This window comes from Pseudophryne corroboree, chromosome 5 (assembly GCF_028390025.1).
Source record: "Pseudophryne corroboree isolate aPseCor3 chromosome 5, aPseCor3.hap2, whole genome shotgun sequence".
Classification (NCBI taxonomy): Eukaryota; Metazoa; Chordata; class Amphibia; order Anura; family Myobatrachidae; genus Pseudophryne; species Pseudophryne corroboree.
In genome coordinates, this window is record NC_086448.1 from 706,684,003 (window position 1) to 706,701,957 (window position 17,955).

Here is a 17,955-nt window from a genome sequence, read left to right on the forward strand (position 1 = left end):
AGGGTCCACGATCAGTTATATTGGACTATGATTGATATTCTTGTAGCTAAACTGTGTTCAAGTGCATTGCATATGGTTACCATGGTGATGGGGAGCACATGGATGACGTCATATTAGACGTTCACGCCGCTGGGCGGGTACTTGTCCCGTATCCGGAAGGACGGCGTCTTGCACCTGGTGAGAGTCTGCTATATATGTAAGTACTATCTTTGTATTTGTTAAGCCTGAGGAAAATGTTAATACATTGAAACGTTGCTGTATCCCTGCTGTCTGAGTGATTATTTTCAAAGCCGCCTTGGAGTGCTGTGCCATTCTCTGCATGTATATATATATATATATATATATATAAATCCACAAAGTAACTGGCACTCTGGAGTCTAAACAAATATTTCAAAGTAGCTTTTATCCAAGTCAACGTTTCGGGGGTCTTAGCCCGGTCGTCAGGACATAACAGTACAGCATACACAAAACAATAGACAACTTACCCCACCTTTGTACCCCACAGCATGTGTGTGTCCGCCCGCGGTCCTTCCCTTGACTTCCGCCCGCCGGAGGTCACGATCCTTCCTCTCCCCGGCTTCCGCTCCTGGCGTTGTTAAGCAACCGCCAGAATGCGTTCCACTCGCCCCAGTGTGTGCGCTCCACCGAGCGGAAGTATCTCGGACATCTCACGGAGGGGGTAGATCATACGGGCGGTCCCGACGGCACATCTAAAAGACATATACATTTTATTAAAGTATTAAACTAAACAGTATTACACTAAACAATAACATAAACATAAATGCATATGGACAAAAATGTCCCAGTCATCAGCACTATACATAATACATGAAATCACTTATATCCGAATGAGATTAAATAGTATTCCAATTGATCTTCTCATTTAACCCATTAGGGGCTATAGTTCTGATAAAGCTAAATATTTATCTTTATTTAAAACCCTTTAAGAGGCCTAAGAACACTGTACGCTATTGACGTATGGAGTACCGTAAGGGTACGCACGTTGCGTAGCAATCGCTTAGCCGAGGTCGAGACGCTCAAGCGTCACGTTCGCTCACGGCCAAGAGATCACAGGCAGGCACACTATTGGCTGCCGACTAACGTAATGATTTGCTATAGCGATGCGAACGCTCGAGACCACGAGGAGATCACCAGCGGCGCAGACGCTCACAATGTTAAACCTTTGTAACTATACCATAAAACAGTGTATTATGCAGTAAACCTTGGTGCAGAGATTGAGTGTAGATGCAACACCGTGTAACCTTATTAACTTAAAAGCTGTTCGAGCGTCACCGACGCTCTGGGAATACTTAACACTATAAGAAATACACAAATACCGTGCTTAGGGTCTAACGCCTAATATGAATGTTATACTTGAAAAAGAATAATACAATTACAAGTCATACACTACAATATAACATAGACTAACTAACCAGGTAACTACACATGAAATACAATACAATACTATTACGTTTTAAGGGAAAATGAAAGAAAAAGGAGAAGAGAGAGAGAGAGAGAGAGATATGGCCCATAATAACAAGAAAGACAATATGATTGCGGAGAAAACTTACGCACAAAGGGGAACGATCGCATGCGCCTCTGGACATCCAGCTCCCGATTTTCAGCAATGAGAACCGTTGAAGAGTGAGCTGGATGTGATCGGCTTGTCTATTTATGCCCCACACACAATACAATTCAATGGTCCCTACAATCTCATTGTTCATTGGACACAGGAATTCCTCCTCGCATTATAACAAAAGGTCATAGGTTGATTCATACAGGTGGGCTGTGACGATTTCCAACTGCCCAGGTGGGTGGGAAACTGGGTTTCCCGCCGCATGGATAAGTAAGTGCAAATAATAGTAAATGGACATAAACTTCTTATGTCCATAACTATTCGCACGAGCGATTAATCCGCTTCAAACCAACACCGGAATATTGCTAATTAAATACTCTTCCGATGGATACTAAACACCACTGTATTACTCATGTCTGACCCTTCGTATCAAACAAAGAGGGATTTCTCTGTCTATGAACATGCTACGTTAACTAAACTTTCAGATTCTATCAAAGGGACCATAATCTACAAAATACATTATATAGTGAAAATATGTAACGATTGAGTCGCACGCTACGAACACATGAACCCTACCGTAAATGCACATACTGCGCGCCCGCGGGTGCCCGCAACAGCGAGTATGCGCACGCACGGGAGAGCGCACGCATGCGCAGCGCGGACCTGTATGAGGTGCAAATATGGCAGTGTGCATCGTGATATTTTTCTGACTTTGACAGTCCACCCTTTGGCAGTCAACAATAACTGCCACTTCCTAAAACATTTCAAAAAGAGAAAAATATATGTCAGGGGTTAATACATTTACATGGTTGGGTAGGGGAGGAGAGGAGAAGGTAGGAAAAGGGTATGACCTAGTGAGATAGCAGAAGCATGTGTGTATGAATCAGTGTTTGGGGGTCATGTATCATCGTGCCGTACGTGTTTTAAATCAAGCTTCGAGGCATTGCGAAGTATACATTTGAATTCCTTCTTATCCCGTGGTACGGGTCTGTGGATGGGATGTCAAACTTTACCGAGCTCTTTTCGGCTGTGGTTGTAACAAAATGGGGAGCACCTTTTAGTTGATGATACATGAATGGGGGAATATGTGATTGCTGATATCTGTGCCTGTATTCCCTATCGACTATGTGTGTAATTACCTGAAGGTTGTAGAGATGAAGAAAAGACATAATTACGGTAAATGCAGTGGTATTCTATGTCAGGTAAATGAACTTTTGTCGGTTGAAGTCTTGTTCGGTGTCTGTTGAATGCAGTCTTCTTTGTGCTTTTGCCAAAAGGCGTGTGGGCAAAAAGCTTTGTCAATGTCCATAGACTTACAAAAATGTTGGGCTAGCGTAATTTTAAAATTTCTAGGGAAACTGGGGGTCTATGGCAAAGTTCATCAAATATCTGTGTATAAGGTTGTCAAAACTTCTTCTTTAATCCATCAGTTGTCTGTATACAGGATCATCAAATTCCTCGTCAAACGTAGGTCTTGTTACCTTGGAGAAAACGGAAAAACAGGTGAAAGAAACGGACCGTAGATATCGCATTTTCATCACATCATTGTTTCTACATTTGGGTCATAAATCAAATCCATTGGAATTACAATTTCCTCACTCCTTAAACTCATCACCCTGGTACTTCGTTTACACTTCGTTAAAGCCTGACCGCATCTAAATATCAAGCCAATCGTTATGATAACACCTAAGATACATAGGAGAAACTTCCCAACATCCATTATGACTCCTTGAGCCCATTCTCCTAAACCAGAGAACCAATTTCGCGGGTTCAACCATGACACCCAACCAGTCAGCTCATTACCTACAGCAGCAAGAGTGAGATTGTGTCTCCTGCGAAATTCCCACTTCAGTTGGAGAATATCGTCCATCTTTTGGTCTATGACCTCGACCGGGTCCTCGGTACTATTTGTAATATATGTGCAACATTTCACGCCGTACTGCGTTGCCAGTGTGACACAATATCCACCTGTTACTGCCGTGAGATAATTGAGAACCATTCTATGCTGAACCAGTTCTGTTTTATAAGCTTGAAGCTCTCTTCCAGTATACCTAAATGTGTCATCATACATTTCTGTGATATTGTCTAACAAATTTGCGAGCGCAGATATGTATTTATAATTCAACACTCCTCTGGCGGTGCGAGTGATGTCTAACGCGATTAGAAACTGAATCCCGGTGGATTCATGGATCATGTCAGAGGCCGGATGCTCTGTTCTTTCTATCAGGTGCCGTTTAACTACGTGCTCGTAATGGGTGTGAGTATAAGGAGCTTGGGCAACACGGTGTATATCTTTCATTTTGGCATGTGATACAGTCATTACTTCAGGCAATACTTTTCCAATATAACACAATCCTTCAGAGTTTGGGGCAAGCCACTTATACGCCTTCCTCCCGCATATGAAATATGCATCATCGGGGAGAACATATGGGACGGAGTAGGACATAACCATATTACACATCTTCCATGTGAAATCTCCTAACCCTAATTCTCCCATCTGTCTAGTACACGTATCAGCTTGTACGATATGTGCACAGTATCCTGGTGATACCTCTCCAACTCTCGTAATCCTATTTCCTAGGGTATACCTATATCGGAAAGATTTTCCTCTACTGGCTATGTGGCGTATAAGCTCTGTATCTGTCGGCATTCTATCTGCTCTATATGAAAAGGTCATGGTTTGGTTACTCCATGGCACTTCCCAATTTCCCGGCTTTCGGGGATTGGAAATGTTAAAACATATGAGGGATCTATCCACATGATATTGGTGGAGCTTCAAACTAGGAGGACTGGAGATATTAAACCTCCTGTCCACCGGCCTCCCACCACTTAGCTCAAGTACCTCCCCTATCGTTAAAGGAAATGGTACTAGTCCTGATTTGCTATGACCTTGAGGTACTTGAGAGCATACCCAACAATCTGTTTGATTTAGCACACTACCCACTAAGGAGTGATAGTCACTCAAGGGATGCCGGTCCATGTGGATATTAAAACTGGATTGGCATTTCTTGATGCATCCATCCTCAACTACGTTGTCACAGAGCCTACAGATACAGTTTTCTTCAGCTAACAATCCTTCACAATTCCTTCTATGGTCAATGCTATCGGATCGTTTTCTGATACTCGCCTTTGCTTGTTGATTATGTTGTTCTCGGAAAACTACGCCTCCATCTCTGTCATCAGAAACCATTCCAGAACCTCTCTCGACCTCCATGGTACTCTCGCCGGAACAGACTGCTCTGGTCAACATCATGGTCAACAGGAAAATCCGGATCACAGTCTCTTGAGGCAAGTCCATCTTAGGAGGAAACGAAGAAGAATGAGAAGGGGGAAAAATAATTTGAGGGAGAGGGGATGGGAAGTGGAGAAAAACAATAAAAGGGAAACGGGGATCGACAACTGCTTTTGATCTTGTGATTCTCGATGCTCAGGTGCCGCCTCAGTCCTCCTGGAACAGACACTCCAGTGATACAACTTCCTCTACCGTCTGTTCCTTATCACGGGACCTCTCTGGATCAGCAACCTTCTTACAATGGGACGAATGAACCCAAGTCTCCCTCTCGGCAACTTTCACTGCTGTAGTGCTAGTCAATAAGACTTAGTATGGTCCTTCCCATCTGTCAATAAGGCAACCTGAGCGTAGAAAATTCTGTATCATTACATAATCCCCAGGTTCAATGTCATGACAATTACTATCTGGTAAATCAGGAATCACTAACTTCAAATTATCATTTTGATTCCTTAGCTGTTTACTCATATTAACCAGGTACTTTACAGTCACTTCATTGTTACACTTCAAATCATCCTGAGGGTTAATCATAACATGCGGTTGTCGACCAAACAAGATTTCAAAGGGAGACAGATTAAGAGGGGACCTGGGAGTGGTTCTGATGCTGTACAGTACAATGGGTAGAGCTTCTGGCCATGTCAATCCTGTTTCTGCCATAACTTTGCTCAGTTTATTTTTAATAGTGCTGTTCACTCTTTCCACCTTCGCACTCGCCTGTGGACGGTATGGAGTGTGCAGCTTGCTATCAATTCCCATCAACTTACACATTCCTTGAAAGACATCACCTGTAAAATGGGTACCCCTATCACTTTCAATTATTCTACGGATACCATATCTACATACAAATTCCTGCACAATTTTCTTAGCAGTAAACATGGCGGTATTTGTGGCCGCAGGAAATGCTTCGACCCAATTTGAGAATACATCTATACAAACAAGTACATATTTCAAATTTCGACAAGGGGGTAATTGAATAAAGTCAATCTGTATTACCTGAAAAGGACCGCCTGTAGGTGGGATATGAGATGGTTCTGTTGGTATTGCCTTTCCGATATTCTTTCTCAAGCATGTAAGGCATGACATTGCTCTCTTACTTGCATGAGATGAAAATCCTGGGGCGCACCAATATGCTCTTACCAACTTGCACATCCCTTCCTTGCCCAGATGAGTCAGCCCGTGAGCTGCCTCAGCTAAACATGGGAGATATGCTCTGGGGGCCACCGGTTTACCTTGTCCATCCGTCCAGAGTCCTGAGGACTCCTGGCCATATCCCTTTGCCTTCCAGACTGCCTTTTCCTGTGTGGAACACAACTTTTGCATCTCACACAGCTTCTGTGTGTTGATGGTATTAAATACCATCAGTTGTGTGGTGTCTGTCTGTCTGGGGGTCCCAGCTGCTAACTTAGCTGCTTCGTCTGCTCGGCTGTTACCAAGTGATACTGGGTCTTGGCTATATGTGTGTGCTTTACACTTGATAACAGCCACTCTGTCGGGTTCCTGTATCGCTGTTAGAAGCCTTTTGATGTGAGCTGCATGCGCTACCGGTGTACCAGCTGCCGTCATGAAATTTCTGAGGCGCCATAGGGCTCCGAAATCATGGACTACCCCGAATGCGTATCTAGAATCGGTGTAGATATTGGCTGATTTGCCCTTAGCCAATTCACATGCTCTGGTTAGGGCGACCAGTTCAGCAACCTGGGCTGAGTGAGGTGGGCCTAGCGGTTCCGCTTCTATGGTGCCTTGGTCATCTACGACTGCGTATCCAGTACACAAGTCTCCCGAGTCTGACTGTCTGTGACAACTACCGTCCATGTAGAAAGTTAGATCTACATCTTCCAGTGGGTTGTCACTGATGTCAGGCCTTGCGGTAAAATTTTGGGTCAAATATTCCATACAATCATGTGTGTCCTCCTTTGTATTAAATTCTCCTTCCCCACCACTCTCATCCTCCACCCTTTGTGCCTGTCCAGGCACACCTGGGAGATATGTTGCAGGATTTAATGCACTGCATCTCCTTATGGTGATGTTTACGGGGGCCATTAGTGCCAATTCCCATCTTGTAAACCGCGCTGATGAGACGTGCCTGGTTTGGGCAGAATTTAGCAAGGCTGACACTGCATGTGGTGTATGAATTGTGAGGTTGTGACCTAGCACTACATCTTCGCTTTTCGTTACTAGCAATGCTATCGCAGCAACGCTTCGCAAGCATGTGGGGAGGGATCGCGCTACCGTGTCTAGCTGAGCGCTGTAGTATGCTACTGGCCTGCTGGCATCACCGTGCTTTTGGGTTAAGACGCCTGCCGCGCAACCAGCACTTTCTGTTCCGTACAGCTCAAAGGGTTTCCCATAGTCTGGCATACCTAATGCTGGTGCCTGCGTTAGGCACTGTTTAAGTCTCTCAAATGCCATCTCGGACTCGTCTGTATGCGAAATCCGGTCAGGTTTGTTTGAGGAAACCATCTCCTGTAAAGGTAACGCTAGAATGGAAAACCCTGGGATCCAGTTACGGCAATACCCACACATTCCTAAAAATGTTCTGATCTGTTGCTGGGTTTGTGGCAGAGTCATGTCTCTAATTGCTTGAATTCTATCAGCGGTCAGGTGTCTCAGTCCTTGTGTTAGACAGTGTCCCAAATATTTTACCTTAGTTCGGCATAATTGCAACTTGTCTTTGGAAACCTTGTGTCCTGTGTCTGAAAGATGAAACAGGAGCTGTTTCGTATCCTTCAGGGATGCTTCCAATGAATCAGAACACAGTAGTAGATCATCCACGTACTGTATTAATACTGATCCACTCTCTGGTTGGAAAGACTGTAAACAATCATGCAAAGCCTGGGAAAAATAAGAATTTACTTACCGATAATTCTATTTCTCGGAGTCCGTAGTGGATGCTGGGGTTCCTGAAAGGACCATGGGGAATAGCGGCTCCGCAGGAGACAGGGCACAAAAGTAAAGCTTTTACAGGTCAGGTGGTGTGTACTGGCTCCTCCCCCCATGACCCTCCTCCAGACTCCAGTTAGGTACTGTGCCCGGACGAGCGTACACAATAAGGGAGGATTTTGAATCCCGGGTAAGACTCATACCAGCCACACCAATCACACCGTACAACTTGTGATCTAAACCCAGTTAACAGTATGATAACAGAGGAGCCTCTGAAAGATGGCTTCCTAAACAATAACCCGAATTAGTTAACAATAACTATGTACAAGTATTGCAGATAATCCGCACTTGGGATGGGCGCCCAGCATCCACTACGGACTCCGAGAAATAGAATTATCGGTAAGTAAATTCTTATTTTCTCTATCGTCCTAAGTGGATGCTGGGGTTCCTGAAAGGACCATGGGGATTATACCAAAGCTCCCAAACGGGCGGGAGAGTGCGGATGACTCTGCAGCACCGAATGAGAGAACTCCAGGTCCTCCTTTGCCAGGGTATCAAATTTGTAAAAATTTACAAACGTGTTCTCCCCTGACCACGTAGCTGCTCGGCAGAGTTGTAATGCCGAGACCCCTCGGGCAGCCGCCCAAGATGAGCCCACCTTCCTTGCGGAATGGGCCTTAACAGATTTAGGCTGTGGCAGGCCTGCCACAGAATGTACAAGTTGAATTTTGTTACAAATCCAACGAGCAATCGACTGCTTAGAAGCAGGTGCACCCAACTTGTTGGGTGCATACAGTATAAACAGCGAGTCAGATTTTCTGACTCCAGCCGTCCTTTAAATGTATATTTTTAAGGCTCTGACAACGTCCAACAACTTGGAGTCCTTCAAGTCGTCTGTAGCCGCAGGCACTACAATAGGCTGGTTCAGGTGAAACGCTGATACCACCTTAGGGAGAAAATGCGGACGCGTCCGCAGCTCTGCCCTATGTCGAATGGAAAATTAAATAAGGGCTTTTATAAAACAAAGCCGCCAGTTCAGATACTCTCCCGGCCGAAGCCAGGGCCAGTAACATAGTCACTTTCCATGTGAGATATTTCAAATCCACATTCTTTAGTGGTTCAAACCAATTGGATTTGAGGAAATCTAAAACTACATTTAGATCCCACGGTGCCACCTTAGGCACCACAGGAGGCTGTATATGCAGTACTCCTTTGATAAAAATCTGGACCTCAGGGACTGAGGCCAATTCTTTTTGGAAGAATATTGATAGGGCCGAAATTTGAACCTTAATAGATCCCAATTTGAGACCCATAGACAATCCTGATTTCAGGAAATGTAGGAAAACGACCCAGTTGAAATTCCTCCATCGGAGCACTCCGCTGCTCGCACCACGCAACATATTTTCGCCAAATACGGCGATAATGCTTCGCGGTGACTTCCTTCCTTGCCTTTATCAAGGTAGGAATGACTTCTTCTGGAATGCCTTTTCCTTTTAGGATCCGGCATTCAAACGCCATGCCGTCAAACGCAGCCGCGGTAAGTCTTGAAAAAGACAAGTACCCTGCTGAAGCAGGTCCCTTCTCAGAAGTAGAGGCCACGGATCGTCCGTGACCATCTCTTGAAGTTCCGGGTACCAAGTCCTTCTTGGCCAATCCGGAGCCACTAGTCTTACTCCTCTTTGCCGTATAATCCTCAATACCTTTGGTATGAGAGGCAGAGGAGGAAACACATATACCGACTGGTACACCCAAGGTGTTACCAGCGCGTCCACAGCTATTGCCTGCGGATCTCTTGACCTGGCGCAATACCTGTCCAGTGTTTTGTTGAGGCGAGACGCCATCATGTCCACCATTGGTTTTACCCAACGGTTTAATAGCATGTGGAAAACTTCTGGATGAAGTCCCCACTCTCCCGGGTGAAGGTCGTGTCTGCTGAGGAAGTCTGCTTCCCAGTTGTCCACGCCCGGGATGAATACTGCTGACAGTGCTATCACGTGATTCTCCGCCCAGCGAAGGATCCTGGCAGCTTCTGCCATTGCCCTCCTGCTTCTTGTGCCGCCCTGTCTGTTTACATGGGCGACTGCCGTGATGTTGTCCGACTGGATCAACACCGGTCTTCCTTGAAGCAGAGGTTCCGCCTGGCTTAGAGCATTGTAGATTGCTCTTAGTTCCAGAATGCTTATGTGAAGAGACTTTTTCAGGCTCGACCACACTCCCTGGAAATTTCTTCCCTGTGTGACTGCTCCCAAGCCTCTCAGGCTGGCATCCGTGGTCACCAGGATCCAATCCTGCATGCCGAATCTGCGGCCCTCCAATAGATGAGCCTCCTGCAACCACCACAGAAGGGATACCCTTGTCCTCGGCGACAGGGTTATCCGCAGGTGCATCTGAAGATGCGACCCTGACCATTTGTCCAACAGATCCCTTTGCATGGAATCTGCCGAAAGGGATTGCTTCGTAAGAAGCTACCATTTTTTCCCAGGACTCTTGTGCATTGATGTACAGACACCTTTCCTGGTTTTAGGAGGTTCCTGACCAGGTCAGATAACTCCTTGGCTTTTTCTTCGGGAAGAAAAACCTTTTTCTGAACTGTGTCCAGAATCATCCCCAGGAACAGCAGACGAGTTGTCGGCATTAATTGGGATTTTGGAATATTCAGAATCCATCCGTGCTGCTTTAGCACCTCTTGAGATAGTGCTAAACCCATCTCTAGCTGTTCTCTGGACCTTGCCCTTATTAGGAGATCGTCCAAGTATGGGATAATTAATACGCCTTTTCTTCGAAGAAGAAATATTATCTCGGCCATTACCTTTGTAAAGACCCGAGGTGCCGTGGACAAACCAAACGGCAGCGTCTGAAACTGATAGTGACAGTTTTGTACAACGAACCTGAGGTACCCCTGGTGTGAGGGGTAATTGGAGCGTGGAGATACGCATCCTTGATGTCCAAGGATACCATAAAGTCCCCTTCTTCCAGGTTCGCTATCACTGCTCTGAGTGACTCCATCTTGAACTTGAACTTCTTTATGTACAGGTTCAAGGACTTCAGATTTAGAATAGGCCTTACCGAGCCATCCGGCTTCGGTACCACAAAAAGAGTGGAATAATACCCCTTCCCTTGTTGTAGAAGAGGTACCTTGACTATCACCTGCTGAGAATACAGCTTGTGAATGGCTTCCAAAACCGTCTCCCTTTCTGAGGGGGACGTTGGTAAAGCAGACTTCAGTAAACGGCGAGGTGGCTCTGTCTCTAATTTCAACCTGTACCCCTGAGATATTATCTGCAGGATCCAGGGATTTACCTGCGAGTGAGCCCACTGCGCGCTGTAATTCTTGAGACGACCGCCTACCGCCCCCGAGTCCGCTTGCGAAGCCCCAGCGTCATGCTGAGGCTTTTGTAGAAGCCGGGGAGGGCTTCTGTTCCTGGGAAGGAGCTGCCTGTTGCTGTCTCTTCCCTCGTCCTCTGCCTCGTGGCAGATATGAATAGCCCTTTGCTCTCTTATTTTTAAAGGAACGAAAGGGCTGCGGTTGAAAGGTCGGTGCCTTTTTCTGTTGGGGAGTGACTTGAGGTAGAAAGGTGGATTTCCCGGCCGTAGCCGTGGCCACCAAATCCGATAGACCGACCCCAAATAACTCCTCTACGCATCGCCTGTCCACTGTCGTGTCCATAAAGCTCTTCTGGCCGAAATGGACATAGCACTTACCCGTGATGCCAGTGTGCAGATATCTCTCTGTGCATCACGCATATAAAGAAATGCATCCTTTATTTGTTCTAACGACAGTAAAATATTGTCCCTGTCCAGGGTATCAATATTTTCGATCAGGGACTCTGACCAAACTACCCCAGCACTGCACATCCAGGCAGTCGCAATAGCTGGTCGTAGTATAACACCTGCATGTGTGTATATACCTTTTTGGATATTTTCCATCCTCCTATCTGATGGATCTTTAAGTGCGGCCGTCTCAGGAGAGGGTAACGCCACTTGTTTTGATAAGCGTGTTAGCGCTTTGTCCACCCTAGGAGGTGTTTCCCAGCGCTCCCTAACCTCTGGCGGGAAAGGGTATAAAGCCAATAACTTCTTTGAAATTAGCAGTTTTTTATCGGGGCACCCCACGCTTCATCACACACGTCATTTAATTCTTCTGATTCGGTAAAAACTACTGGTAGTTTTTTCACACCCCACATAATACCCTGTTTAGTGGTACCTGTAGTATCAGCTAAATGTAACATCTCCTTTATTGCCAAAATCATATAACGTGTGGCCCTACTGGAAAATACGGTTGATTCGTCACCTTCACCACCGGAATCAGTGCCTGTGTCTGGGTCTGTGTCGACCAACTGAGGCAAGGGGCGTTTTACAGCCCCTGACGGTGTTTGAGGCGCCTGGACAGGCACTAATTGAGTGTCCGGCCGCCTCATGTCGGCAAACGACTGCTTAAGCGAGTTGACGCTATCCCGTAATTCCACAAATAAAGGCATCCATTCTGGTGTCGACCCCCTAGAAGGTGACATCCTCATATTTGGCAATTGCTCCGCCTCCACACCAATAACGTCCTCATACATGTCGACACACACGTACCGACACACAGCAGACACACAGGGAATGCTCTATACGAAGACAGGACCCACTAGCCCTTTGGGGAGACAGAGGGAGAGTCTGCCAGCACACACCAAAAAGCGCTATATATGACAGGGATAGCCTTATGATTAAGTGCTCCCTTATAGCTGCTTTTATATTAATATATTGCCATTTATTTTGCCCCCCCTCTCTGTTATACCCTGTTTCTGTAGTGCAGTGCAGGGGAGAGACCTGGGAGCCTTCCTGACCAGCGGAGCTGTGACAGAAAATGGCGCCGTGTGCTGAGGAGATAGGCCCCGCCCCTTTTCCGGCGGGCTCGTCTCCCGCTATTTAGTACATTTAGGCAGGGGTAAATATCTCCATATAGCCTCTGGGGCTATATGTGAGGTATTTTTAGCCTTTTTAAAGGTTTTCATTTGCCTCCCAGGGCGCCCCCCCCCCAGCGCCCTGCACCCTCAGTGACTGCCGTGTGAAGTGTGCTGAGAGGAAAATGGCGCACAGCTGCAGTGCTGTGCGCTACCTTAAGAAGACTGCAGGAGTCTTCAGCCGCCGATTCTGGACCTCTTCTTGCTTCAGCATCTGTGAGGGGGCCGGCGGCGTGGCTCCGGTGACCATCCAGGCTGTACCTGTGATCGTCCCTCTGGAGCTTCATGTCCAGTAGCCAAGAAGCCAATCCATCCTGCACGCAGGTGAGTTCACTTCTTCTCCCCTCTGTCCCTCGTTGCAGTGATCCTGTTGCCAGCAGGAATCACTGTAAAATAAAAAACCTAAGCTAAACTCTCTAAGCAGCTCTTTATGAGAGCCACCTAGAATTGCACCCTTCTCGGCCGGGCACAAAAATCTAACTGGAGTCTGGAGGAGGGTCATGGGGGGAGGAGCCAGTACACACCACCTGACCTGTAAAAGCTTTACTTTTGTGCCCTGTCTCCTGCGGAGCCGCTATTCCCCATGGTCCTTTCAGGAACCCCAGCATCCACTTAGGACGATAGAGAAATATACTTGGACTGTCTATGAAACCTTGTGGTAATCGAGTCCATGTGTATTGGACTCCTCTGTATGTGAATGCAAACAAATATTGGCTGTCAGGGTGCAGAGGTACCGAAAAGAAAGCGGAGCAGAGGTCAATAACAGTGAAAAATTTTGCAGTGGGAGGGATTTGCATAAGGATGACAGCTGGATTTGGCACTACGGGGAACTGACTCTCAACTATTTTGTTAATCCCCCTTAGATCCTGCACTAGCCGGTAACCCCTCCCCCCACTCTTTTTCACAGGGAAGATGGGACTATTGGCAGTGCTGGACGTTCTTACCAGAATGCCCTGTTGTAGCAAGCGCTCTATTACTGGGTAAACTCCTAACTCCACCTCTGGCTTCAGAGGGTACTGTGGGATTTTTGGAGCTATCCTACCATCTTTTACTTGTACAACTACTGGAGCTACGTTTGCCATCAATCCAGTGTCTTGTCCGTCTTTAGTCCAAAGTGACTCTGGTATCTGGGATGTCATTTCTTCTACTTGGGATGGAGTCCTATTCGTCATAATGGTATGTGACATTAATTTTGATGGGGAGTCTAACATGTCTTGCACTTCCTGAGCGTGATTCTCAGGTATGTCCAAGAATACACCCTCAGGAGTACAATAAATGACGCACCCCATTTTACACAATAAGTCTCTTCCCAGGAGATTAGTCGGTGCCGATGCAGCCAGCAAGAAGGAATGCTTGGTATGTAAAGGCCCTACTGTAATCTCGGCTGGTTTGCTAACAGGGTAGTGCTGGACTACTCCTGTTACCCCTATGGCTGGAATTGTCTTACCAGTGGTTCTCATGCCCACTGTCGAATTTATCACTGATTTGGCCGCCCCTGTGTCTACAAGAAAGTTTAATGATTTACCAGCTACATTGATTGCAATTTCACTCCCAAGACTTGCAATCAATTTTACTGGCTGCAGATTACAGGTATGGCCACACCCCTATTGGATATGGTGACCTCCCTGAATCCCGCTGGCAGCAACTACTTGTGAAGGGGCTAAATGGGAACTGCCAGGAGTTTGCCAGTCTCTGTTCGGGGGGTATCTTTTTGTTTCCCCTGCATGTGGCTCATAACTCCGTTTCTGCGGACCCTGCTCCCAATGTCGTGTGTCGTGTCGTTGTCTAGGGGGTTGATATGAGTTTTGTGAATTTCTCACTCTACAGTCTCGTGCCATGTGTCCCTGTCTATGACAAGAAAAACAAGTTACCACATTTGACTTTCCCACAGGGTTTGGTGATTTATACAAAGGCTGCCTTGTGGTCAGGGCCTGTATACTTACGGCCATTAACTTATCACCTTGTGACTCCCTGTGTCGGGTGATATTCCGGTCGTGATCAATTGCAGCCTCTCTCAAAGTAGCCACCGACAGACCTCGCCAACATGGTTGCGTGGTCTGTACCCTTGTCTTTAATGTCTCTTTTAAACCGTCCATTAGTACAGATACTGCTACTTCTCGATGATTTATGTTTGTTTTAATGTCTTCTATTCCTGTGTATTTTGCCATTTCTAGTAATGCCCTGTGAAAATATTCTGCAGCAGTTTCTGACTCTTTCTGTCTAATGGAGAAAATCTTGTTCCACTTAACTACCGCTGGAAAATACTCCTTTAACTGTAAACTTATTCTTTTTACGTTATCTTTGTTGTACACATCTGTAAGAGGTACATCCTGATCTAATCCACAGTCAGCTAAAAATTGAGCTGCGTCGACATTGGAGAGTAAACATGCCCTCAGCAATACCTGCCAGTCTTTGTTATTGGGCTCTAAAGTGTTCCCTAGGTCTCTGATGTATTTCTGGCTAGCAACTAAATCTTTTCTAGGATCAGGGAATTCAGACACTATGGTTCTTAATTCCATTCGGGAAAATGGGCTGTACATGGCAATGTTCCTAACAGGTGTGATTCCTGTCGTGTCAGTTTTCCCATTTGGCACTGCTATTACCCTAACAGGATTAAGTTTACTAACATCACTCTGTGTAGGTTCTACAGCCTGTGGTGAAATGGTTTCAGCGTAGTGTATGGTGCCGTACTTACCTGTAGATACGACCTCACCTATCCCTCCGCTAGGGGCTTTTGTTACTAATCTCGTGGGTGGAGCCGTGCCTACTGTTGTCTCTGCTATGGTGGCTGCTAGAGAGAGCGCCGATATTGTTGCCGATTCGTCCTCTTGATCATACTCCTGGGGAAGGTTCAAAACAGGGTACAACTTGCACGGGTTAATACTTGCATTAGTTAACTTATTAACATTTACACAGTTGCTAAGTGTTTGTTTGTTACACCCTAATGCGTCATTCTCCGCAACCAATTTCTCTCCTGATATGTATGGTGGCGGCGGGGCCGTCGCTATCAATTTCTTGATAGGATTAGATCCCGCTGCCAGAGCCAATCCTCTCTGTATTTCACCCTCCTGTTGCCATAACTGCAAATAATCATAATGTTGGATTCGTCTCTTTGTTGATTTAATGAGACATATCCTCCTCCTTAAATTTTGCAACACTTCTGGGCTAAAGCTACCTACTCTTGGGAATTTCTCCCCGTCATGCACTGTCATTCTCTCCCATTCATCACATAAAACCTCTGTATGTGAACCATATTTTTCACACATTACGTACCTTGCCGACCCGACTGGTCGGTTTACTGAATCAACCCGAACCGAGGTTGATCGCCCCCTTCCTGAACAATTGGCCCCCATAACTTGCAGGCGTTGCTTTCACCACCTCTGACCTTCAATCAGGGTCTTCAGCGAACCCTTACAAAAACCAAAATGTTCACGATAGGCTGACGGTGGCGGTTTACCGAGTACCCCACTCACTCGCCCACGCCGACCAATACGACCCACACACTGCCTTAGCGCTGGCGTACTCGACCCAGGGCCCCTATGAACTTCTATTTACTGGAACATGCGAGGGATATCCGCAGAACACTTACTCTTTCCAGTAACTATTGGTTGTTGGACAATTCCTGAGTGACCAGCGAACTTCCCTTCAGAAAATAAAAAATTACACAAATCACATCAGAGTGTACAAATAGTTTTATGACCGGGTTCGTACACAAATGGTACTGGTCAGATTAACTAATGTACACAATTACGTGCGGTACAATCGTTCAGCACATAAGCAACTAATCTTATGTACTGAGCGACCAGTGGAATCGAAAATTTCGGCTGCGAATTCCTTCAGCCAGAGCTTTATTGGCCTATATGGGTTTTGCACCAACCCCCTGGGTTGTGCCCTTTTCTCGTATTTATGGCAGACTTCTTAGTCTGCTGTACCTGGACCTCCTGGTCTGTAGTATGACCTCCTGGTCTACTATACTCTACTGCTCAAATTTTATGTTTAACCAGAGATGCCTCCCTAGCCACCATGCACGTCACTTACATGTATGTACTCCTGCGAGAACTCGACTTCTTGTGCTTCAACCTGGAAAATTGTATAAACTTATATATACAAAACACTCACTCACCACATGTACACTTTTGTTTCTATTTCTATTTCTGCGCAGAAATTTTCTTTAAACCAGATGTGTTGTGAATTTGGAGAAGGATCTGTTAATCTAAATTTCGGACACTAAAAATAGACTTGCGCTACTTACCACGTTGCCACCTTTCCGCCTGTTGCAATAACACTATCGTGTGATTTGAGTTACGTGGGCGTACCCGGACGCTCCGTTGCGTAATTTACGCTGCGTGCGTTGGCCTTTGAGTTGCGTACGCGAGTCTCACCCTTTGTTAGAGACACGTGTACGCAAAGCAAATATCCACCGTAACACAACTAACACGTTTTATCAATGTAGATGATCCTCGATCGTCTACCGCGCAACACACCAATCTCTCCTTATACCTTAGGTAGAGTTGCGTGTGAGCTTTACACTTTATCCCTTTATATATTACATTTACACTTTAACTATGAAATAGCGACAAATCTCTCTTAGCACGTTTTATCAATTATAAAATGGCAAACAGGAGAGTGATATATGAAAATACACGAATGAAAAGAAATGCAGATATGTGCGTGCGTACGCAAGATAGAAATAAACAGTTTTAAAAGACACTAGCGTTTTGTTCTTACCTCCGGTTCCGGATTCCTTCAGCACCCTTTACTAAGCGAAGCAGACGCTTATCCAAACAGCACTACGAGGAATATGACCTCCCGCCCTTTGCTGCTGGATAATGTCTGCTGAAACTACCTAGCAGAGATATGTGAAGGACAGGACGAGCCGCCAATTGATAAAGCTAAATATTTATCTTTATTTAAAACCCTTTAAGAGGCCTAAGAACACTGTACGCTATTGACGTATGGAGTACCGTAAGGGTACGCACGTTGCGTAGCAATCGCTTAGCCGAGGTCGAGACGCTCAAGCGTCACGTTCGCTCACGGCCAAGAGATCACAGGCAGGCACACTATTGGCTGCCGACTAACGTAATGATTTGCTATAGCGATGCGAACGCTCGAGACCACGAGGAGATCACCAGCGGCGCAGACGCTCACAATGTTAAACCTTTGTAACTATACCATAAAACAGTGTATTATGCAGTAAACCTTGGTGCAGAGATTGAGTGTAGATGCAACACCGTGTAACCTTATTAACTTAAAAGCTGTTCGAGCGT

General features: G+C 45.9%; 1 protein-coding gene across 5 annotated transcripts in view; it reads right to left on the minus strand.

Annotated features, from left to right (window-relative positions):
• The window catches only part of LOC134929354 (uncharacterized), a 290,903-nt gene that overhangs the window by 185,745 nt on the left and 87,203 nt on the right, over positions 1-17,955 (minus strand). For 3 of the 5 annotated variants that reach the window (XM_063925018.1, XM_063925022.1, XM_063925020.1), the window contains exon 5: positions 486-710. In XM_063925018.1, the coding sequence (XP_063781088.1) occupies positions 596-710 (115 nt within the window). In that variant the 3' untranslated portion in view covers positions 486-595. The remainder of the gene's footprint in view (positions 1-485; positions 711-17,955) is intronic. The other 2 variants (XM_063925019.1, XM_063925021.1) reach the window with 1 other exon arrangement.